This window comes from Furipterus horrens, unplaced genomic scaffold, assembly GCF_987537825.1.
Source record: "Furipterus horrens unplaced genomic scaffold, mFurHor1.1.pri manual_scaffold_6, whole genome shotgun sequence".
NCBI classification, from domain to species: domain Eukaryota; kingdom Metazoa; phylum Chordata; class Mammalia; order Chiroptera; family Furipteridae; genus Furipterus; species Furipterus horrens.
In genome coordinates, this window is record NW_028327176.1 from 74,385,351 (window position 1) to 74,411,188 (window position 25,838).

At 40.4% G+C, this 25,838-nt stretch overlaps 1 protein-coding gene across 1 annotated transcript in view; it reads right to left on the minus strand.

Annotated features, from left to right (window-relative positions):
- Positions 1–1,444: 1,444 nt before the first annotated feature.
- The window catches only part of AFF3 (ALF transcription elongation factor 3), a 588,477-nt gene continuing 564,083 nt past the window's right edge, over positions 1,445–25,838 (minus strand). The window contains exons 17-22 of the mRNA XM_090281791.1: positions 25,531–25,667; positions 15,792–15,863; positions 13,485–13,578; positions 10,466–10,515; positions 10,091–10,314; positions 1,445–6,478 (exon numbers count right to left, since the gene is read on the minus strand). Coding sequence (XP_090137917.1) covers positions 6,357–6,478; positions 10,091–10,314; positions 10,466–10,515; positions 13,485–13,578; positions 15,792–15,863; positions 25,531–25,667 — 699 coding nt within the window. The 3' untranslated portion in view covers positions 1,445–6,356. The remainder of the gene's footprint in view (positions 6,479–10,090; positions 10,315–10,465; positions 10,516–13,484; positions 13,579–15,791; positions 15,864–25,530; positions 25,668–25,838) is intronic.

The window sequence follows — 25,838 nt, forward strand, 5'->3', positions numbered from 1 at the left end:
CCTCTTGGGCCTCCAGAACCTGTCAGGGCAAGATAAAGTACCATCTCCCACATCAAACACATCTGCACATTGGTGTGTGCAGATAAAGTATAATTCTGTTCTGACAGAAGCTTGACTCCTGCTGCTTATGATAACTGGAATCTCAAGATGCTTGCCCAGTGTTGATTCCCACACTTGCTCATTGAGGTAGTCAGGTGTTCTGAGTTACACTTCACATAGAGGAGACTGGAGCATGCAAAGGAATTTTATTTAAGGATCAGGTGCAGAAGGCAAAGGAGGAATGTGTTCGGCACCCCAGTTATTTTCCTGACTTCTCATCTCCAATGTCAACAGCTCTAATATTGAATCTTTGTTTTTTTAAAGCTCCCACTGCCACTAATGACTGTTCTTTTAAAAAGTCAGGATATTAAGTTTAACAGAACTTAGAAGGAAAAAACCCCAATGGAGCAAAAAAATCAACCCGGATCACAGAGAAGTACATTTTGGGTTGAGTTGGCAGTCCTGGGAACTTCAGGGGATTAATAGTTTGCAAACTACTCAAAGAAAAGTCCCAGATAGGCCCCAGGGATAGCTGGTAATGCTATGAAAGTTGTCTACACTGAAGATTGGCATGTTATATCCTTAGAAGTTTTGACATCTCAACGACATGGTCATAGTTAAGATGTTGTGATCAGTCATGCTGCAGGATGACGGTAACAAAGGAAACTCAAAGAACATTCTTTAAAAAGCCATATACCTTTAGTTACTGTGGGCAGAATGCTGTTCAGTCATGTAGAGCACATTCCTCAGTGTTAAGTATTTTCTCTTTGCTCATTTGGGCATCTAGAAATAAAGAGATGGTAAATACTTGGGGGAAAACCAGTTTTGTCTTATAAAACTAAAAAAGGGTGGAAAACAATATGGAAAAGGAAATATTGTAATTATTTTGGTAACGGAACAGCACTGTGTGAAAATCCTGAACATTGGTTTTATTTTATTTTACATCATAATAGGATGAAAACTTTCTCTGATGGGCTTTTCCTAGGTTAGCTTACAAGTCCTCTGTTTCAGCTTTCAGGCCTCGTTATTGCTTCTTGATGCTTTAAGATAAATGCTGATTATTGTGTTGACTTGAATTAGTACCTTGAATTCATCCCTCAGATCAATGTGTTTAAAACGGGCTGTAAGAGGATTTTCAAAGAAACACATAGGGATTTAATCCCCTGATTCCCATTACTCTAAGAGCTGTGAATTTAAATCCCCTTGCAGCCAACCCAAAATTTACCCTCTGATGCCTCAGAGTGCCAATTAAATAATAAAAACCAAAACCATGGTCAGATGTAATTAGTTTGGGAACAGAGTTTTATAATTTTCCTCATGCCAAGAAAAGAAATGGACCCCTCTGATAACAAATACAGAATACTTGAGTTTGAAACGAAAAACACAAATCTCAAATCTGAACATCTTTCTTTTTAAAATTTTTATTTATTGATTTTTTTGAGAGGAAGAAGAGAGAAACATTAATTTGTTGTTCCACTTATTTATGCATTCATTGATTATTGGTTGATTCTTGTATGTGCCCTGACTCAAGGGTTGAACCCCAAACCTTGGTGTAACGGGATGACATTCTAACCAACTGAACTACCCAGCCAGGGCTCCTCAAATCTGAACATTTCTTGTGCTATTTGTCAGGAAGTTGTAATAGTGAAAGACTGTGCTCTCTGGGAATGTGAAAACGAGGAAATAAACTCTGGCTCAAAATTGCTGGAAATGCAGTTCATGTTGCTTTTTTCCCCTTTCATGGAAAAAAAAAAAAAAGGTCTTTGAAGACTTCAGTTGATCCAGATTTTATAAAAAATGTGTTACTTTTAAAAAATATGATTCTGATAGGAACAGGCTCCAGGTGAGCAGCAGATAAAACAGAGTAAGAGAAAGTTTTTGAAAGACTGCTGAGCGTTTGTTAGCTCAAACCATCTGGAAAGAGTATCAAGTCGGTGGTACTAGAGCAAGCATGGCCAAGTCCCCTGTCCTGGCCATCTTTGGAATGAGGTGGTCTCCACAATGACATAGAGCTAGGGTTCTGCTTCAGAAGGCATATATGAATCTAAGGATATGGGCTGGGTAAGGTGAAGTAATTGGTTTGTTTTTGTTATGGTTTCTGCCTCCTTGTTTTGTTTAGTTCAGGGAGGAGGGGAATAAAAAAGGAGGGAGAGAAGAATGAAAATGAGGTTAACAGAACACCCCTCCTACACAGGGGAATGTATCATGGCAAGACACTGGTCTAATAGTTTCATCTTTGTTAATTCGAAATTCTTTGATTCTACTCAACCAGATATTGCAAACATTATTTCCCCATATTGGTCTGAGTTGGAAAAACCTGGCACACAGGAGTCAGGGAATTAACTTATGCCATTAAAGAATGTAAGTAGAACAGTGTCTCAGGGCCACTGGTTGGAGAGGCCTCAGTGCGGTCTTCAATGTGAAGTCCTCAGGTTCCCTACTCAGTGTTTTCTGAAACACTGGGCTATGGTCTCCCGCACGTGCATGCATGTGCATATATGGTTGGGAAATGGGAAAGACAAGTCAAATGCAGTTATAATGAAGAAAAACGTATTTTGTTCCCATGAAAAATACCAGACTTAGTGGTGATAATCTGTGGGAGCAATGGTAAAAAAATTCATGAAACAATGTCGCTTCTAAGGAGATTATAAACTGGGGACCAGAATACTTATTTGAACATATTTTGATTCTCACGTTTTCTTATAAAAATAGTCACAGAAGTTGGTGGATGTTTTTTTACGTACAACTCAATTTCTCTCATTTACAACATAAATCATTTAATGTAACATTTGCAACCTTAGAAAGGCAGACATATTTAATCCAAGTCAGTTTATAAATTCCAATTTCACATGGATTAAAAACTGCAGATAAATTAAGTCACAATAATATCCTGTACATGCATTAAGGCTGGTGACTGCTAAAGTCTCTTGGGTATCTACAAACAGGAAATCACACACAGATTACTAGGTCTGAAGAGTGTCTACATCATTAAAAAAATCTTGTTTTTTTTTTGTTTTTTTTTTGGTGATACAGATTTCAACAGTAACTCTGGAAAACTGTGAAAAATGTTATTTAAAAATATATATGTATATACTACTGTACTACTGCACAGTTTCAAAGATGTGATTCATAAATAATGTTGGCTGCACTGATTAATTTTATAACAATTACTGTACTTCCAAGGTGATGCGAACACGCAGTGACTTATACTCAATATTAGGCACTAGTAATATCCTTCAGGCGTACTACAGTTTTATGGTAGCTGTATGGTACATATATATTTTTAAATGTATGCATGTATACAAACAGTGTATATTATGCATGGGATGTCAGAAATGTACACACCACTTTTATATAATACACACATCATTGTTGTATATACTAGGGTAAGTTTTAGTGCAGAAAGTCTCATTGCATTGTGTTCTATGTGTTCAATCTAGTACACAATTTGTCAGCTCCTCAGATTACTTTTCCAGTACATTCCTCTTTAGATAGTGGGCCCAAGTTTCCATTTGTAATTTGAAAGTTTGCAGAAATATCTGTTTTAACCAAACCTCTCTTTCCAGGCACAATTCTGCACATAAGTTTGATCTGTGTAGAGCAATAACAGATACAAAATTTTGATTGGGAATGTATTTAAGTTACTCTCTTTGAAAGGTAACTGTAACATTGTGATATCCACTCAGGTCATGGAAGGATAAGGTCAGCTGAACTTGTGTTGAACTTCTGAGGAAATAATATATCTTCAAAAAGAAAGAATTATTAATAGATATTATATATTGAAATGGGAGAATCTCTAGAAGGACAGACATGAAACTGTGGGCAGTGTTTGTCTCCGGGGGTTGGGACTACTTTCTACTTTCTGCATTTCTGTATTGTCTGAATTTTTACAATGAAGCTTTTATAATGAGAAAATGCAAGAAAGATATTTCTTCTTTGAGCAAAAACTAAATAAAAGGAAGTTATGAATGACTTTCACATAACTATCATAATCACCTACACCCAAGCAACCAAAAACTGCTGTCCCAGTGTGCTCTACTGATGAAACGAAAGACCACTCCAAAAAGACTGGTGTTAAATTTTGTTGGGAAAAAGGGTCATTGAAGCACTGATAAAATGCCAGAGGCCACCTGTGTGCTTAGATGGGGTTTCATGGGTCAGCACACCACGTGGATGCCACACAGGCCTGCAGCTTTAAAGATGGACGAGGCCAGCAGAACACCCCAGGGACACACCTGAGGGTCATTCCTTTATGCCAGAGTTTGGGCATTTCATCAGAATTCAGCAAGAGTAAGCAGAACCAAGTCGCAGTCCTCCAAAACGAAAGCAAACCAAACCAAACCAAACCAAACAACAATGCACAACTTCTTAAGTTAGACTTAAATTTCCAATCTCAAAAGGGATCGTGAACTCCACCACCACCAACTAGTGAAAGGGATGGGCAAGCACCTTGGGTGGATAAAAGTAAAGTAGAAATTTTGTTAATAGCTCCAGAACCTTGAAGGCTAAAGCCAAATGCAAATTTCATAAGCCCTTTACTTGCTCATTTTAAATTAATTTCAGGTCACCATTTATACAGTTCAATCATTTCTACAGTTTTGAATCAGTGCTCATAGCTAGGGAATTATAGCTATACATCAGGCTGTATAGCTTATTTCCACCTTTACATTGGGCTGACAAAAATGTTAACAACGAAACCAGACCAATCAGACCATCCGTGAGAGCATACATGAGTATCTATTGTAAATGTTTTGTGCCACCTTCACCTTAAAAAATGGACTGTTCCATAAACTGCATCACCTGCCTTTTTCAGACCATCCCGGTGCAATTTTATCAAGTGAGAGGCCTAAGAAACATTATTTTTGTTTTTAATGTACAGCAAAGTACATCCTTTTTTTCCCCAGGAGTTTTTCTTTTCAACCAATATTTTTATATCCAAATATATTTAGTAAAGAACACTAAATCTAGGGCATAACAAAGGACTATAAAAGAAACAAGTTTCAGACAAAAACTGTAAACAAGATGTCAAAAAAACTAAAATGTAAACTTAATTAAAAAGAAAAGAGAAAAGAATTGAGGGCAAGACGTAAACATACCAGACACACAGGATGTGAGCGTGATGTTCTAGGGGCTCTTCCCTCAAAACGGCAGCGGCCGCTGCAGGAATAACATGCCCTGCACAGTAAGCAACTTGCTAATCAAAGCCTGAAACGTACTCCCAGTTCCAAATGTGTTAATGTGGCACATTCTGCATGAAGAGTCAGAGGATTGGACATTATCAGCATAGCAAGTAGTTCTCAGCCTGACAGGCGACAGATAAGAGTCCTAGTGCAGAGGCATTCTAGGTAATGTCCTAATTTGGCCGAGAACATTTGTGAGAAAGCAATTGTGGCAAAAGACTTAAAATATATCAGCTGACAAATGCCACACAGCTCTACAGCCACTGTGTCACAGTGGCAGGAAGAAGAAACACATGTGCTGGGTGGGCTTCTTGTTGCATGTACAAAATATTTCGGTCCTTAACTGAGCTCCAAAACACAGATGTCACAGCTTCAATGTTGGTTCACTTTCAAAGGCACTGAGTTCTTACCAAATCTCTGTGCCACTTTTGTACTATTTTGGGGGCAGGGTAGGGAAGGCCTGTGGGAGTTGATCCATTTGTGTGTAACATTTAGTTGATAAAAAAGTTGGATGGAGGGGCAAGTGTTAAATGAAAGGCAGGGTATTTGGTAACATGCAACCTGATAAATATCCAGCACAAAACAACTGACTTATTTTCATTATTCAATTACCCATTAATACATACAATTAAAGAATAAATGGGGAATAGTATATTAATACTGAAAGTAATCAATAATATAAGAACTAGGTTCATCTTAACTGGCAGTCAATCTTTTGGTGTGCTGCATTGCACCTGGTTAACTGTGAGATTTTGGTTGAATGTTCTAAAATGTCATGGTTTAGCTTTAAAGTAGAAAGTTGTGTGTGTATGTGTGTGTGTGTTCGTGTGTGTATGTGTGTAAGTGTATTTCCTCTAATCAGAAACCTCTGATCACTTCCTCTAGCCTGGGATTCTGAAAACTAGACACAGAAAATGTGTTCTAAAGAGCTGTGTGTCTTACACACATACACAGGCTGCTGCTTCTACACCCACACATACGAACACACATGCCCTGGGAAAAGACCATTGTTCAATGCTGAGAAGATATTCACTGCAGTCTGACAGATGCTGTGGCTGGGAATTGCATTAGCCCAGTGTCCAGAAACATTGAGCCGTCACGGAGATGAGAGCACAATCCAGCTCCAGGGCGAGGCCCCTAAGACAGGTGGGCACTGTTCCGCAGCCAGTGCAGACCCTGCTGGGAGTACTGGACCAGGTGTTCCATGCTGCTGTGTAGGGTGACAGGCCCCATGAGCAGATCCAGGTCATTGAAGAATTCTAGGGGACAGAGAGAGTCATTAGAGTGCCGCACATGCTAAGTGTGCTACCCTGGGAGATGTGACTTCAAACACTCCATTCATGGTCTCTATATAAATCAAGCCCTGTCCCTTCCATCATGCCACTTTACAGTGAAACCCAAAGGTAGAGAACTCATCCATAAATACCACTCTATTAGCAATTTTTAATTCAAATGAATAACATTCACTTAGCCAAACAGCAAAGAAAACTGACTTCCTCAGACCGCACTTCCCTGAGGGTGGGCTGTGGCTCTGTCACGCCCCATCCTAGACTCAGCCACTGGAGTGAGTCTTAGGTAGAAGGCTCCAGGCTCCTGGTGGTAAATCAGACAGTTCTGAAACATGTCTGCTGAGGTCACCTTCTAGTCCTTGGACATTCTCTGAGTTTGTCTTTTCATTAAACCTTTATTATGTCCCAAGGCACTATGCTAGGTGCAGCAGGGTAGACGTAGGTAGTGTACTAAGTATAACAGACTCTCCTCTCTCCGAGATCACAGCTTAGTGGGTAAGAGGAACAAATAAATTCATATGGCTGCTGCGCTGTCATACACAGATCACTGAACAACACTCCTTCAAAAGAAATGCCTGGGAGAAGTTTCTCAAAAGTGCTCACATACAAACATGCTGAATGAGGTCCTGCTGGGAAGGCAAGGGAGAGGGTAGAGAAGACTCCAGTTCCATGTTGGGAAGGTAGCCGCAGCAGGGATCTGGAGCAGAGCAACCAGGAGGAACTGGCCAGAAACAATGCTGACTTTGCATTAGGCATGTGGCTCTGAGCCCTCTGGGAGGAGACATCTAGTAGGCAGCTGGCAGTGCCACCTGGAGCCAAGCCTGCTCAGGGTCTTCCAACTAGCCATGTAAATTTTTATACATTTGTCCCTTCTGATTTGTCTACTGTTGACACCCACCTCACTCCATCTCGACTACTCAGCTACTATTTGTTTTTTAAAATCCTGTTCCATGCCAGTTTCCCACTGGATTTTCAGGGTCAGTGCCTCTGGGCTGCATGTCATGCACTATCTGGTTTTATTGTCAGTTTCATGTACTTGGGACCTATCTACCTACTCAAGCCAGAACATCCTCATCTTACCATGGACATCTGGTCTTGTCCTCAGAGGCTTTATGCTCTCATGGGAACAAAATTGGTATTTAATGACTTGAAAGTGACCTCAGATTTGCACTTTCACCTGAGTAGTAAATTGGTATAATCATTTGGGGAAACACATTAACAATATATATCAAGATATATGACAATATATACCTTTAAAGAATCTATACCTGCTGAGCCCCAAATTCTACAACTCCCTTCTATGAAAACAATAATAAATATGGAAAACAATTTATATAAAATATGTATCATAACCTTATTTGTAATAGTAGAAAAATATTGGAAGTAACCTAAGTCTCCAACAACAGAGGAATGGTCTGAGAAATCACACTTTATGACTGTGTAACCACTATGTGACAGCTTTATAGAACTATCATAAAGGGTGTTTTTGAACTAGTTAGTAAGAAGGGAAAGTACCTGATACAATATCAAATGAAAAAGGGCAGGCTCTATCACTGTATATATACTATGATCTTATTTTGGTAAAACTCATGCATGTTTGGAGGAGACTGGAAGAAACTTCAGTAGAATGTTAATAGTAATTATTTCTTGGTGATAAGATTACTAATGATATAAAAAGTTTTTTCCCTACAATAGTTTTCTGTACTTTATAAATAAATTTAGCCACAGTAAACATGAATACCTTTTATAATTAGTGAAAAAACATTTAAAAAGAAATAGAACTTACTGCTACATGTAAACATGTTCTTTTCAGTTGTAAGCAGCTATCACTTAAATAGCTAGTAACACTCACACTCATTAACTATTTTATTCAATGTTTCAAATTCCCAACTGTATTCTAGGCACTGTGCAGGTCCTAGGAATACAAAATAGAATAAAATATAATCCTTACCCTCAAGCAGCTCATTGTCTACAGGGGAAAAAAATGTATATATATATATCTGTATCTCTGTATCTGTATTTATATCTATATTTATGTATATTTATGTCTATGTATTAGGTAGAGTTGCTATGACTCTGTGTCTTGGCAGTGTGGCCTAATCTAATAGGTGTCCTGTAGAGTCCAGTGGCACAGCCTCCCCTATCACCCAAGCTGGATACCTGAGGTGTGCCCTTCATGTGGGCTAAGTACGCTCTGCTTTTGTAGTTGAACCTTGATTACTGTGGCAGGTTAATGGTAGAGATTCACCCAGACCAGTCAGCTGCAAGGACTGGCTGTGACTACTGACCACCAACCTCCACCCTCTGTGGAGGGTCAGCAGTGCAGGGGCAGGGTGGTGGTGCTCCAACGTGGTCTGTAGCTCTCCCCTGGGTGTGCAGGCTCTGGGGTTTCCTAGGTGGTGCAGACCAAGGTCAGCACCCAGCTGTCACTTGTCCAGGGCACCCACCCTGCCTGAGCTATAAAGCAATCTGAGGAGGCTGCTACTTGTGCTGGGCTTGGAGACTCCTAGGCAAAGCCAAGCTGTGAATCCAGGCTGGCTGCTGCTAGTGCGGGCCTGGAGCTCATTGAGGCCAGCTGTTGTTTGAGAGGATTTAGGAAGTTGTGAAGCACAAGCCAATACCAGCCATTCATATGGAAAAGAAGCTTGGCTGGGGTGGAGTCTGTGGGCATCTCCAAGGCGGGTCAAACAGTGTCAGCCAGGTTAATGGAGTCTCAGATACGCAACAGCTTGCCAGCTCTGTGGGGAGAGGGTTTAGAAAAGGGACAATGGCCTCTGTTCACCTTCTTGCTGGACACTTCAGTTTCTCCCTGTGTACCACTGGCACCTTTCAAGCTGTTATCCTGGTGCTGGAGCTCAGAGGGAGTGAGTCTAAGCAAGTGAGTCCATGTGTGCGTTCTTTAAGAGGAATTGCTTAGGACTCCAGCAGTTTCTTTCACCAACTCAATCCCCATTGGTTTTTGCAGCTAGAAATTATGGGGATTTATCTTCCTGGCATTGGAACCCTGGGCTGGGGGGGGGGGGCTGGTGTGGGGCTGGGACTCTTCACTCCCAAGATACCTCTCCCAAATTTTTATCCACTGCACGTGGGTGAAGGACCAGCCTGTTCCATGTCTGTGCCCCCACTACCAGTCTGGATGGATGTGGTTTCTTTAATTCCACAGTTGTTAGATTTCCATTCAACTTGATTTCTGATGGTTCTGAGTGATGGCTGTTCTATATTTTAGTTGTAATTTTGATGTGGTTGTGTAAGGAGGTAACCCCTGTCTGCCTATGCCTATGCCACCATCTTGACTGGAAGTCATTTGTATCTATATCACCTTTGCCTCTACCTCTACCTCTACTCCCTACCCTCTACCGTCTACCCTCTACTTCTATCTCTAATCTTCCACAGCGGAGGTGTAAGTTAAGATTTATATAGGAGGCCACGAGTGATGGGAAGGTCAGGAAAGTTCAAACAGTAGGGGACAGCTTGGTTTCTTCGTCAGTAAATGATGACAACTGGTCTGATGATGCCCAAGGGTCAGATATTCTCCCTGAGCTGTGGTCAAACCATGCACACACTTCCCCAAGGCACACACACCTCTGTTCTCCTTGGCCAGGTTGTCCGCCATCTCCCAGTAGTCGTAGCTGTGGAGAATGCTGTTGGTGATGCTGACATGATTGGCTGCCATCTGGTGGATCCGCTGTGGGATGCTGATGATGGTTGAAGGGGACAGGGTGTTGGTACTGGAAAGGCTCCCCTGAGATCCCACAGAACTGGTGGGGGAGGGGTTGGGAGACATGGGGGATGGAGTTCCAGTGCTCCTGGAAGGGGAGAGCATAGAAAAAAAAGGGTGGAGAGGTTGGTACCAGGTGAGGTGGGGCAGCCCATCAGGACACTGTAAGCAAAATAGCACACTGCCCAGCAGCAGGCAGGGGCTCATTTATTGCATTTACTTTTGAAAAATGAACTTACTTTCCACTGGCTCCCCATGGAGATGGGGCTTGGGCAGCTTTAGATGAATTCTGCAGGAAAATAAAAACATTGATAGTGAGCCATCTGCTTAGGATTACAGAACTGACAGTTAACATGTTCTCAGGTGATGGCTAGGAGGAGTAGTGGCTGACACTGCAGGTAAAATGCAGATTCCTAGAAACTAGATCTGGGAAGTCACAGATCCTGGGCTATCGGCTCCCTCTCTGAAACCCAGTGGGGGACAGCTGCATGGCCTGCCGGGTCCCACAACAGGCTAACCTGGGCTTTTGTGTACCAAATTCTACGACTCAAATTAAATCATAATCCTGAGGGTCTGATGAATCTTGAACCAGTTCGATCTTTTTTCATCTTAAACTAGATGAATTTTTCTGAAAAGTAAAAAGAGCAGACCTCTCCCTCCCACACTCAGCGATAACACCTTACATGGAAGTGTAGGGCATATTTGCAGAAACTGTTGGCATACATTTAATCCTTGGAAATATGAGACATCAAATTGTATTCCTTAAAGTTACTAGGCTTAAAAGTATTTATCTTAAAGAAAGTTACTCTTGAATATTTATGAAAGAACAAATTAAAATATATTTCCTCGACAGATAGGGTACTCAAACATTCTGATTACCTAACTATTCTAATTAGGGATGTTATGTTTCACAAGCCAGTTGTTTGCATCAGGCATTTACAAAAAATCCTACCTTTGGTAAGGAAAGTTCCTCAATGTACAGATGGATTTCCTCTCTGAGACCCCAGTAATGCTTTCTTAGACCTAAGTCTATGGGACTGTTACAGAAAAAATTCTTTTTAATGCTGATGTGAATTTTTCCTTCCAGAGACAGGAAAATAGCCTCAACTTGGTCCTCCAGAGATAAAGCATTTTTTTTTGGTTAAAAAGAAGTAGTGACTGATTTTTAGTTTTTAGTGGGTTGTTATTGAGAAATGGCTTTACATGTGGCAGTTTTGAAGTTGCCTTCAGGCCTCTTCCACTCCCTGTGACTGCAAAAACACGGATGGGAACAAAGTCCTTTGTTCAGAGAAAGCTCTGGACTGATAAAACAATTCTTTATGGACAATTTATCATTGTTACCTGCATGTTCCACAATCATTGAACTTTAAGAAGCATTTAAATAGCCTTTAATCAAAGGTGACTACCAATAGCTCCTGGAGGGGCAGCTCTGATTTTTAAGTTGTGGTCTCTATGCATTTTGTACATTATCATGGACTGTACACATACATTAAGACCTTCTTGTATTCCTTAGAACTTCTGTCGTGGACTCTGTGGCCTACAGTTTAGATTCTCTATTAAAGCATTTCTCTTCACTGTAACAACTTTCATTACTATTAGCTCTCATATTCTAATTTTTAAAAATGACTTATCTTGACCTTAGGTGCCCAAAGTAAAGGGAAAGGCTTAATATCAGCCAAGACCATTACCTTCTTGGCTTAGCACTTGGTTATTCTTCCATGCATGACCAGGAAGGAGGCGGCACGCTAGATGTAGCCCACAGGACCCCCAATATAGCCGGTCATCAGAGATAATCTCTAAGAAGTGGCACTGGGAATTAAAGTATCTAAAATGATGGTTTTGTATCATATAAAGGGTTGGTGGATGTACAGATGGTGTAATTTCTTGCTTCTATAGATAGCTGGACAGTGAAGAGGCCCAGAAACCTCAAATTAATTATAACTTCAGGTTTGGCTCAGTGGATTGAGCGTCGGCCTGCGAGCTAAGTGTCGCTGGTTCGATCTTCCAGTCAGGGCACATCAGAGAAGGAAAACTCTGACTCCAAAAAACCTCCGCTGCCTTGCGGCATACCTCTTCAGGGGAAAGGCTAAGGGAGTAAACCCCGACAGAAAATCCGGAGCCGGAGTCCCTAAGGCGGTTTGATGTTGTAGTCAACACCGGCAACTCTTGCGGCACACCTGAAGCCAAGCTGTATTGACTCCGTCTTTCCCTTGGACCCTTCAGCTGTGAAGAGAGGGGGGGTCTGCTGCATGGGCAACAGCAGACCCTCCATATCACCCTGCCCAGGCTCTGTAGCTTCAGCTTCACTGGAGAGGACACTCCAGCGTCATCGCAAGATGTCGATTCAACACGGGAGGAGACAGATACCGTGTCACTCCCGAGTCGGACTGCACAGCCATTCTCGGCGGTGCAGATAGACTTTTAAGAAGCTACACCATCGTCTCTCGAGACGGACGGCTGCCGACGACTTCATAAAAGTACATGAGAGAAAGTTTTTTTAGTTTTATTCTCCCAGTGAAAATGATTTAATTCTCTGAGACAGGTAGAAGTTCTAATTCTATCTTTATATTTATATATTACTATTATCTTAGTGCTTGTGAGCTTTAACAAGCCATTTCTTATCATTTAAAATAACACTTTTAGTCCTGGCTGGTGTGGCTCAGTGGGTTGAGTGCTGGCCTGTGAACTGAAGAATTGCAGGTTTGATTCCTGGCCAGGGCACATGTCTGGGTTGTAGGCAGGGTCCCCAGTTGGGGACTTGCGAGAGGCAACCAATCTGTGTTTTTCTTGCACATTGATGTTTCTCTCCCTTTCTTTCTCACTTCCTTCCCCTTTCTCTAAAAATAAATAAATAAGTAAAATCTAAAAAAACAAACCACTTTTATCAATAATTAAGTTAGCTACTAGAATTAGCTAAGAAGTTCTAAGTAGTCACTTCCAAGAGGAAGAAACTCTGTAAACATGAGGAATTTATGTTAACTATCAAGATGAATTTCCTATGATATAAAATCGGTAACTAAATCTTCTTTCTCTTGAAGCCATCAACATACTTGGACTCAAGGCATGGAGATAAATTAGATGGGCTCTCAAGGCCATTCTCTGACCCCCAAACACCATGAGTATGTCATAAGTGGGGTTAGTGTAGGTATCAGAATGCTCCTGTATTATCTACAAAGCAATGGATTCTATTCTCAAAAATGTCCTTGATAGAGAGACAACTGAATACAATGAAAATGCCACCCATTAGCCAGACAGTACCTTAAAATAGTCAATAAGTGCTTTTGAATACTTTACAGCATGATCCCTTTTGAGTCGAAACATGCGCCAGTACAGGAGAGCCAGGCATCGGTAACTGCAGCGGGAGAGAAATGAGCCCTGAAAGCATGAGTGTGTATCCTTTGCAAACAAGACTTAAAAAAAATCTTCTTGTTTCAGTCACTCAATATGTCTACCATGATTATATATATAAAATATACACGCATATATGTCTGTCGGTATCTGACTTTCCCTGGTTCAGAAGATACACTTCAAAATGTCAAGGAGTTCCTCCATAACTAAATTTAACTTAATACTAGCTTTATTGCTTTGTTGGGGTGCAGGGTGGCCATTTTCTTCATTGACCACTAGAGGACAGTGTCTCCTCACAAGAGGTGTGAGGAAGACCTAGTACACAGCTTTCACTACTAACGTCGGAGTTTCAGGGCAGAGTCACCTTCCATTTTCCTCTGACACCCTGGCCTTGTGGCACCATAGGCTTTGCTGAAAAAATAGCCTTCCACCTGTTTGTATTCCTTGACCTTTAAACTACTTTATTTGATTATAATTAGTTCAAATAAAGGAACAGGTATATTTTATAAACAATAAAAACTATGCTGTGCATAGTTATAATTATTTTATATGATACTTATATGCCCTGGCTGGTTTGGCTCAGTGGATTGAGCGTCGGCCTGCGAGCTAAGTGTCGCTGGTTCGATCTTCCAGTCAGGGCACATCAGAGAAGGAAAACTCTGATTCCAAAAAACCTCCGCTGCCTTGCGGCATACCTCTTCAGGGGAAAGGCTAAGGGAGTAAACCCCGACAGAAAATCCGGAGCCGGAGTCCCTAAGGCGGTTTGACGTTGTAGTCAACACCGGCAACTCCTGCGGCGCACCTGAAGCCAAGCTGTATGGACTCCGTCTTTCCCTTGGATCCTTCAGCTGCGAAGAGAGGGGGGGTCTGCTGCATGGGCAACAGCAGACCCTCCATATCACCCTGCCCAGGCTCTGTAGCTTCAGCTCCACTGGAGAGGACACTCCAGCGTCATCGCAAGATGTCGATTCAACACGGGAGGAGACAGATACCGTGTCACTCCCGAGTCGGACTGCACAGCCATTCTCGGCTGTGCAGATAGACTCTTAAGAAGCTACACCGTCGTCTCTTGAGACGGACGGCTGCCGACGACTTATATACTTTTTTACATATTAGTACTCTTATATAATATTAATTATTAATCATTACTTATTAATCCTAATATGGACCTTAAAGTTTGAAAAGAGTTCAGAAAGCATTTCCTAAGAAATATTCTCTTTTTCTTGATGCTTTTCACGCACAATATTGCTAACTCAGGTGTGGTGTTGACACGCTAGATTACCAACACACCAAATACAATATAATAGTCTCTTCTAACACATCAAACTCCAGATGATGTGATGGTACAGAACTACCCAAAGCCTTCTCTTTTTTGTATGTTGCCATTATTTTATTTATTTATTTTTTGAGACTTGATTGCCTACCCTGCAGATCAGGGAAACTATAAATCTTTGGAGAGCACAAAATTCTGGATCCCTATCACAGAAAGAACAAATAAAGAGGTGTCCTGTGATTTGGAGGAGCAGGGTGAGGTGTTCTGAGGAGATGTAACAGGGAAATTACTGTTATAATCACATATTCATAATCATTGTAATCATTATAGATATAAAAATCTATTACATGTTGGTTAACATTTTAAAAGAAATCCTTTATTATGAAAGTGCAATGAACTGCTCCTCAGTTTAATATGTTGGTAATGTGAATGCATCATCTTCATTCAGTCATACTAATCTCACATGTAAAGGGACAGATGAATTATTTTGATTGCAACTAAAATGTGAAACAGAAGAGAAATTACATTTGGCAAAATGCACATTCAAATCATTAAAACAAAGACCTACCTGATTTTAACACACACATACAACACATGCACACACAAAGAAAACACTTGTCCTTGCATAATGGACCAGTCCGTTTTCAACCACTGAATGCACATTATGGCTGGTATAGCAGCAAGCAATGGGGTGGGCTTCTCCCTGGCCAACATTAGACATGCATTTTGTTTTGCATGTTAGAAGGCCCTAGAAAAATCACTCTCATCAATCAACAAACAAGTGTTAGTAAGGATGTAGAAAAAATGGAACCCTTGTGCACTGTTGGTGTGAATGCAATGGTGCAGCCACGGTGGTAAACATTATGCATTTCAGCACCTGGTTTGCCAACAATGACTGATACACAATCTGGGCAGGCTATTTTAAGCAGATATGATCCACTCACCATAATGCAGCCAGTTGTTTATCTTCTGGTGTGGCATTGGGGCCTGAGTGAGTTTTTAGTCTCATAGCATACCTAGAAGAGAAGACAGAAAAATCAAAGACATTTAAAAAAAATTTGATTAGATTTATTAGGATGACATTGGTTGATGAAATTATGTAGGTTTCAAATAAACAATTCTGTACTACATCATCTGTATATTATATTGTGTGTTCACCGTCCAAAGTCAAGTCTCCTTCCATCACCATTTATCCCCCTTTTACCTAACTCTTCTACCCCCCCACCCCCTTTCACTCTGGTAATCACCATACTCTTGTCTGTGTCTATGACACAGCCCCTCAACCCCTTTCCCTCTGGCAGTTGCCAGTCTATTTTCTGTATCTATGAGTCTGTTTCTATTTTGTTTATTTTGTTCATTAGATTCCATATTTAAGTAAAATAATATTATATTTGTCTTTCTCTGACTGGCTTATTTCACTTAGCATAATATATTTTCTTCTAGGTATGCTATGAGACTAAAAACCCACTCAGGCCCATTGATGGCTTCTTATACCATGCACAAGAATAAACTCAAAGTGAATTAAAGACTTAAATGTGAGATTTGAAACCATAAAAATCCTAGAAGAAAACATAGGTAATAAAAGCTCGGACATCTCTCATAGCAATTTTTTTTTTAAATATATCTTGTCGGACAAAGGAAGCAAAAGAAAAAATATACAAATGGAACTACATCAAACTAAAAAGTTTTTGCACAACAAAGAAAACCATCAACAAAATGAAAAGACAACCAACTGATTGGGAAAATATATTTGTCAATGATACATCTGGTAAGGGGTTAATTTCCAAAGTACATAAAGAAGTATACAACTCAACACTAGGAAGACAAACTATCCAACTTAAAAATGGGCAAAGGACCTGAATAGACACTTCTCCAAAGAGGACATACAAATGATCAATAGACATTTGAAAAGATGTTCAACATTACTAACAAGAGAGATGCAAATTAAAAACAAAATGAGGTATCATTTCATACCTGCCAAAATGGCTATCAATAAATCCAAATTGTCCAATTTGTTGGCATATAGTTGTTTGTAATATTTCATTACAATCCTTTGTATTTATGTGGTGTCAGTTGTTACTTCTTGTTTATTTCTGATTTTATTAATTTGGGTCCCCTCTCTTCTTTTCTTGATGAGTTTGTTTAAAGGTTTATCAATCTTATTTATCTTTCCAGAGAACCAGCTCTTGGTTTTATTGATCTTCTGTATTGTTTTTTAGACTCTATTTCATTTATTTATGCTCTTATCTTTATCATTTCCTTTCTTCTACTCACTATGGGCTTTGTTTGTTGTTCTTTGTCTAGTTCCTTTAAGTGTAAAGTTAGATTGAGATTTTTCTTGTTTCTTCAGGTAGGCCTGTAATGCTATCAATTTCCTAGTTAGGATTGCTTTTGGGGTGATCCACAGGTTTTGGGTTGTTGTGTTCTCATTTTCATTTGTTTCACGGTAGCTTTTTATTTTTTCCTTGATCTCCTTGCTAACCCATTCATTGTTTAGTAACATGATATTTGGCTTCCATATCTTTGTTTTTCATTTTTCCTTGTGACTGATGTCTAGTTTCATGCCATTTTGGTCAGAGAGAATGATGCTATTATTTCAATCTTCTTAAATTTATTGAGACTTGTTTTGTATTTTAACATGTGTTCTATCCTAGAAAATGTTCCATGTGCACTTGAAAAGAATGTATGTTCTGCTGCTTTGGGATGAAATGCTTGAATATATCAATTAAATCCATCTGGTATAGTGTGTCATGTAAGGCCACTGTTTCCTTATTGATTTTCTGTCTGTAAGATCTCTCCATGGAGACCTGGTTGGTGTGACTCAGTGGACTGAGTTCCGGCCTATGAACTGAAAGGTCGCTGGTTTGATTCCCAGTGAGACACATGCCTGGGTTGCAGGTCAGGTCCTGGTTAGGGGTGCATGAGAGGTAACCAATGATGTATCTCTCAAATGTTGATATTTCTCTCCCTCTCTTTCTTCCTTCCTTTCCCTCTCTCTAAAAGTAAATAAAAAAAATCTTTTCAAAAAAGATCTATCCACAGATGTCAATGGGGCGTTAAAATCCCCTACTATGACTGTATTACTGTCAATCTCTCTTTATGTTCATTAGTATTTGCTTTATATATTGAGGTGCTCCTATGTTGGGTGCATAAATGTTTACAAGTGTTACATCCTCTTGTTGTATTGATTCCTTTATGATTATGTAGTGTCCTTCTTTGTGTCTTATTATAGCCTTTGTTTTAAAGTCTATTTTGTGAGATATAAGTATTACTACCTCAGCTTCTTTTTCATTTACATTTGCATGAAATATCTTTTTCTATCCCTTTACTTTTAATTTGTATCTTTCATTCTGAGGTGAGTCTCTTGTAGATAGCATATATTGGTCTTGTCTTCTTATCCATTCAGCTACCCTATGTCTTTTGATTGGAGCATTTAAGCCATTTACATTTAAAATGATTATTAATAGGTATGTATTTATTGCCATTTTATTCTTTACAACTATGTTGTTCTTCTTCTTCCTTCTTATTTTTTCTTTTTCCTTTCTCCTCCTTCTTTCTTCCCCCCATCCTCCTCGTCTTATTCTTCTTTTAGAAGACACTTTAAAATTTCTTGTAATACTGGTTTGGTAGTAAATAACTCATTAACCTTTTTCTTGTCTGGGAAGCTCTTTATTTTGCCTTCAATTTTAAATGACAGCCTTGTGGGGCAATGTAGTCTTGTTTGTAGGTCCTTGCTTTTCATTATTTTGAATATTTCATGCCAATCCCTTCTGCCCTGTAATGTTTCTGTTGAGAAATCTTCTAGAAGTCTTATGGGAGCTTCCTTATAGGTAACTAACTGTCTTTCCCTTGTTGCTTTTAAGATTCTCTCTTTGTCTTTAATCTTTGACATTTTAATTATGATGTGCCTTAGTGTGGGCCTCCTTTGGGTTCATTTTGTTTGGGACTCTCTCTGCTTCATGGACCTGTGTGTCCTTTTCCTTCAGCAGGTTATTGAAGTTTTTAGTCATTATTTCTTCAGGTAGGTTTTTGATCCCTTGCTCACTCTCTTCTCCTTCTTGTACCCATATGATGTGGATGTTCTTATGCTTCATGTTGCCCCAGAGGTCTCTTAAACTATCCTCCTTTTTAAAAATTCTTTTTTAACCTTCTCTGATAGGGTGTTTTCTGCTACCTTGTCTTCTAAATCTGTGATTTGATCCTCTGCTTCATCAAACCTACTGTTTATTCCTTCTAGTGTCTTCTTCATTTCAGATATTGTATTCTTCATTTTCAACTGGTTATTTTATATGGTTTCTATGTCCTTTTTCACACTGTTGTAGTTCTAAGTTCCTTGAGCATCCTTACAACCATTTTTTTGTAAATTGCTTGCCTCAATTTCATTTAGCTATTTTTTTGGATATTTCTCCTGTTCCTTTATTTGAGGCATGTTTCTTTGTCTTCCCAGTTTGACTGCCTTTCTGTTTGTTTCTATGCATTAGGTAGATCTGCTATGTCTTCCAGGTTTGGTAGGGTGGCCTTATGGAGTAGGTATCTGGGTGGGACCCATTGGCAAAGTCCTCTTGATCACTTGAGCTGGGTGCTCCAGTAATGCCACTTGTGTGGGTTATGTGAGACCTTTTGTTATAACTGAGTTTTAATTGATATTGGCCCATTCACACCTGAATTTGACCCTGAGGACCAACCTCTGCCACAGTGTATGAGCTGCTGTGTAGGTGCTGACCATACTTAGTTGAATTTGCCTCATCAGGGCCTGGTGCCTACTGAGATCTCCCTTCAGATATGGTGCTTATGAAGTTAATTGGATCCTGCTCTGGGGCTTCTTGGGAGGGACTCTGGTGCAGTCAGTGCCAGATGCTTCCTGTGACTGGCCCTAGGCAACCTCTTTGGAGCTACAAAGCAATCTACCATTTGTGGTGCCTCTGCTGGGACTGGGTGTGTTTGGGAAGGGACAAGTTGAGCACCAAGGCTGGCTTCCATTAGCACTGAGTCTGGGGGCATGTCAGCAAAAGGCCCAAGGTACCATCCAATCTGCCTGCATCTGCTGACTGCCCATTAGGCTCAGTCACTGAAAGAGTTTCTGCCGGTACTCAGGTTGCATGAGGTAGGTTCTCAGTGAGTCATTAGGTAGGGAGCAGTGGTATTCACCAGATTGCTAAAGGTTCAAACTTGGTGCCAATGCCAGGTCTGAAGCCACTCAGCAAAAGTCCCAGTATACACAAAGTCTAGCTGTAACCCTTCGAGTGCCCACAGACCATTATGGTGGGGCGGGGTCTCAGGAAATTGTCAGGGTGAGGCCGGCAAAGTTTATCAGGCCCCAGTAGACCAAGATTTGGCTGTGTGAAGAGGGCTCTGCATTGGTCAGACATGTAATGGGAAAATGGCCCCTGTTTTGGAGTCACACAACTAACTCAGTCTGTCCTAGATTCTGCCAGGAGCTCAGCAGGGTGGGGCTGCTGGGAGATGGGAGGGTAGGACTAGTGGATCTCCTATGAAGGGGACTGCTAGTCAGGCTTGGGGGGAAGAAGGTGGAGTAGCCTTGCCCAGATCCATACAACTCAGTCCCCGACACCCCAAGTCTTCCTGGACCTTTACACCTCTGCCCAGACAGCTGACTCCTTGGAAGGGTATGAGCTCTGCTGGGTGGGGCAATGGGGAGTCTTAGAGGGTGGGGCTATTGCATTTACCCAGGCTGATGCCATAAGGAAAGGAGTGCTCTACCCAAGAAAGATGGCATCTGTGAGGTGGGAGAAAGATTCAGCACAGGAATTCTGGAGGCTCTCCCTTCAGCTCTCTCCTCAGAGCCACAAGCCCCAGTCTCTCCTCATTTGACTCTAGTCTGCTCCATCCTCCCTCCACTGGAGCCTATGGTGAGTGGCTGAGAACAACATTTTGTGTGCTGGCCCTTTAAGAAGGTGCCTGTGTCTCTAGCAAACTCCCATTTCTCCCCGGTGGAAAGAACCCCCACTGATTTTTACAGCCCAATGTTATGTGGACACCTGTTCCTGTCTTTGGTGCTCTGGGCTGGGGAGACTGGCATGGGGTTGAGACCCCATGCTCCTCAGGGCAACCTTTTCATCTGAGATATTCCTCCAGGATCTCAGCCACTGCCCGTGGGAGCAGGGCCAGCCCTTTTCTCTTCTCCACCCTTCCCCTATGAGTCTTGATGTGACTTCTGTAAATCCTTGGTTATAAGACTTCTGTTCAACTAGTCTTCAGTTGGTTACTCAGATTGATTGATCTATATTTTAGTTGTAATTATAGTTTGGTCGTGGGAGGAGATGAGTATAGCTTCCACCTACTCCACTGCCATCTTGGATTCCATCCAAAGAAAGTTTTTTAACAAAGTTTTCTTATTAACAATAGAACATCCTCTACAATGGAAGTTCTCTCTACCCAATACTTAAGTTTTTCATAGCACTTGCAGATAATAAAAGCTAGCTAATGCTGCTTCATTTTCCTGCAGCATTATTTTATTGTGATGACTAGAACAAAATGTCTTTTATGACAGTCTAGCTACTTTTGCCCTTTAACAATACAAATTCCAATGCTACACATGGTTGAGAGTGACACCAGTTCAAATGTTATCCATGTATATGGTGACACATCCATTTTTACAAATTTTGATTTATGGCTGAGTGGCTGACAAGACGGAGGCAAAGTTCAATATCTTCCAGGGCAATATCCGGAAAAAATGTTCATTCCTGTACTCGGACAAATGCCTGTATTTACCCCTTTTTCATTGTGACTGAATGTTTACTTTGACAATAGTGTGAGTGTCCTGGGAGCATAATTATTGGCTTTTATGAACATTAGTTAATCACACTGATTTCTCTGGATTATGGTCATTTCGTTCTCTAATAACACACCGAGTCACTTGCAGACTTTCTGAGAGAGCTGAGGTAATATGTGGAATAGTTAGGGAGTCCTGAGTTCAAATCCTAGCAATTATTAGTTGTGAGAGCTTAGAGTAACATCTTTAAACCTCCACGTCCTTATTTATTAAGTAAGACTAACACTGCTAATCACAAGACTAATGTTGCTACTCACATAGAATCATATCACATAGAAATGTAAGAATTAACTGGGACTTCTGGCCAAGATGGAGACTTAGACTGACACGCTCTGTCTCTCTCCACAACTAAGTAGGAATACAACTATATCAAAACCAAAGATAACCAGAAATTCCAGAAAATAAACTACATGGAAGCCCAACATATGAAGTTATAAACCAGCGGTGCTTGTCTGGATGGGTAGGAGGGGTGAAATCAGAATCAGGACGGAAAGGTCGGGCTGTGCTGTCCGTGGTAGCAGCGGGGACAGCGGTGGGATTGCGAGAAATGCCAGGGGAGCAATTCTGGCTGCAGTCGAGACCTGGCAACTTGAGATTCCAACCCAACGCTGGGGAAGGCAGACCCCCCCATTGGCTTGGACTGTGAGGCCCAGAGGGCGTGGGGAAGGAGAGTAATGGCAGGAATCCATCTTGGACTCCCACCCCCACATAAAGCGCCACAGAGCAGTGAAAAAGGTTGCTGGTTGCTGGGTAGTGATGAGTGCACGGGGCTCCACCCCCTACAGCCCTCTCAGGAAGCAAAGGTAAACAGAAAACTGTCAGGATGAAGCAGACCATGATGAAATCCCAGTGATGCAGCTCACCAGGCAGCAGATGAGCAAATAGGAACTCTTTCTGAGGCTCACTTCAGAGCTTTAGTCATAAGGTAGCTTACAGAATTAACAAAAGATTTGGAATAAGACAGGGAAGGAATGAAAGCCAGTCATACTGAAATGAACAAAAACACATATGAGACAAGTGGTGAGGAAATGAAAACCAGATCAAATCAACAAATTGGAACATATGGAAGGAACAAACAGTCAACTACTGCAGAAAGAGGAAACAAAAAGGGAGGAATACGAGGAGAGGCTCAGAAACCTCTGGGATAGCTATAAGCAAATGAACATTCGAATTATAGGACTGCCAGAGGGTGAAGAAGAAGAACTAGAAATTGAAAAATTATGTGAAAAAATAATGAAGCAGAAATTCCCTAACGTGGGGAAGGAAATAGACTTACAGGTCCAGGAAGCACAGAGAGTTCCAGAAAAACTGGACCCAGGGAGAACCACACCAAGACACATTATAATCAAATTGTCAAAAATTAAAGATAAAAGAGAGAATCTTAAAAGCAGCAAAAGAGAAGAAAAGAATTATGTACAAAGGGGTCCCAATTAGACTATCAGCTGATTTCTCAAAGGAGACCCTGCAGGCAAGAAGGGACTGACAAGAAATATTCAAAGTAATGAAAAGCAAAAACCTACAGCCACAAATACTCTATCCAATGAAGCTGTCATTCAGAGTAGAAGGGCAGAGAAAGTACTTCCAGGAGAAAGTAAAACTGAAGGAATTCATTAGATCCAAACCACTGTTATATGAGATGATAAAGGGACTGGTTTAGAAGAAGGAGGAGCAAAACTATGAACATTAAAATGAAAACTGTATCACAACAACCAACAACGGAAGCTAGGGAATCAAAACAAAGGCAAATTAAGTAGGCAACAAGAGTGGAAAAAGAATTATAGGTGTGGGGAACATACAGGGGGGAGGTCAGCAGGGAGGGGAAAGGGGGAAAGGGAGGGAGATGGTACAGGAATTAAGAAGCATAGCAGGAGGGAATGGAGAAGATAGGAAGAGGCTGAGAAGAACTATATGCACAACCAATGGACATGGAATAAGGGGGGGAAAACTGGAGAGAGGGGGGTTATTGGGTGGAGGGGAGCAGAGGGAAAAGAAATTGGGACAACTCTAACAGTATAAGCAATAAAACATATTAAAAAATAAAAGAAATACTTAGCCGTATAATAAAAAGTTCAAATTAAAAAAAAAGAAAAAGAATTAACTGGGATAGTATTTGTTGTGAATTGCTCAAGAAATGATATGATTATTATACTATCCCCACAATATGCAGATTTGTAGTGTTTTCGCATGTATCTCTTTGCCTAGTTTTCATAGTGGTTGTTCTGGGTTTTACAAAATTTACTGGTATCAACATTCTCCACTTTGGGGGAAGCATAGAAACCTTACTTCCACTTAGGTCCCTTTACTTTCTTCACTTTTAAATAACATTGTCTTGAGTGTCAGATGGTAGCATAATTTTTGTTTCAATCATCAAATAAGATTTATAAAACTCATGAGGATAATTTATTGCACATATCCAAACATCTCTTCTTCTGCTGTTCTTTCTTCTTTCTTCATGGTCCAGAATTCCTTTTTTTGTCATTTCCTTTCTGTTTGAGGAACTTCCTTTAGCTAATCTATAAGGGTGGGTTTGTCTTACTCTGAGAATATATTTATTTACTTTTCTTTCCTGAAAAATAAAGTTTTACTGAATCTAGAATTCACTGTTTGATAGTTTCTTTTTCTTTCAGCGCTTGAAAAATATTGCACCACTCTCTACTGGCTTCCATGGTTTCAGATGCAAAGTGTGCTGTCATTTGAATTGGTGTTCCCCTACAGGTGACACGTTCCCCTAGAGGTGACATGTCATTTCTCTTTGGTTGTTTTCAGGATTTGTTTTTCTTTGTTTTTAGTTTTCAGAATTATAGTTATGATGTGTTTTCATGTGCATTTATCCTATTTGGGTTCTCCTTAGTTTCTTGAGCCTGTAGTTTATTTTGCCAAATTTGGCAAGTTTCTGACATTACTTCTTCAAATACTCTTCAGTCCTGCTGTCTTCCACTCTTTCTGGGATTCCAATAATATGTATATTGCATGTTTTGTTGTTATGTTTGAGACTCTATTTTTTTTTTTTCATTCTATTTTTTCTCTATTACTCAGATTGGGTAAATTCTATTTCCTGTTCGTTGCTCCTATCCTCTGTCATCTCCTCTGTATTACTGAGCCGATTCAATGAGATTTTTCCTTCTGTTAGTTTAGGAAAGAATTATTTCACATAACGGGTATTAGACATTATCCAAAGAAGTTGAACTGGCTAAAAACAAATCATGTGACAAAGGTTCTCAGTAGGACTAACAGATGAAATTCCCTTAATTGTTCATTAAAGAGATGATAAAGATGTGCCTTTCCAGGTCTCCATCATGGAAGATAAGCATTTCTGACCAACTGCCTTGATGTGCTCCCATCAGAAACTCTGCTTCTGCTCCAATTACATGTCTTAACCCAGGTAGCAGAATGATGCTCATATCTAAGTCTTACACTAGAACAATGTCAGGACCCTCTGAGATAGTATATCATAGGAGAAATTTCATTTCCTACAATTCCCATGAATCTTCTTTCCTTTCATTAAATACTCCTGAATCATTATTGATGGCATTAGAATTGAGATTATACTTACTTTTAAAAAGCAGCATAGAGGTGAAATGAATTAAAAATCTTCCACTTCCTATCTGGGTGAAGTAGACATTCATGTACCACTCAGACTCAGCTTCCTTCCTGCAGCAATAAGGGGTTATAGGAGCTTCCCTGACTCATTCACAGACAGCAGAGGAGGCAGGCAGTGTGAAAATGTTGTGCAAAATCTTACATTTTAACTTTTGGAGATGAACATTGGTTCTTGGTAGCTGATAGTGCAAGTTGACATTCTTTTCTTTGCATTCAGAGTACTTACAAATTTTCCTCACCTGCCACCCCTCCCAACAATGCCCCCAACCAGAAGAAAACACAGCACTTACCTAATGAGCTCCACTGTTTCCGAATACATTGTGTAAGGAGACTTGGATTCCATCGGGCCCTGTTCCATTGCATTTCCACACTCAATGAATGACAAAGCTGCTTCAGCATAGTTCAGAGCCTTTCCAAACTTTTCCACCTGATCAACAGAGTTAATGGTGTTTTCCTTAAGTACAGTTTTTTTTTTTTTTTTAAAAACAGCATTGTCTATATACTTTATTTGAGAAACTCAACTTTTGAATTCCAAATGGAGCTGAGAGAAAAAAATGGGGTACTTCCTTCTCTAGTTATCGTCATAAATTGCCACTGG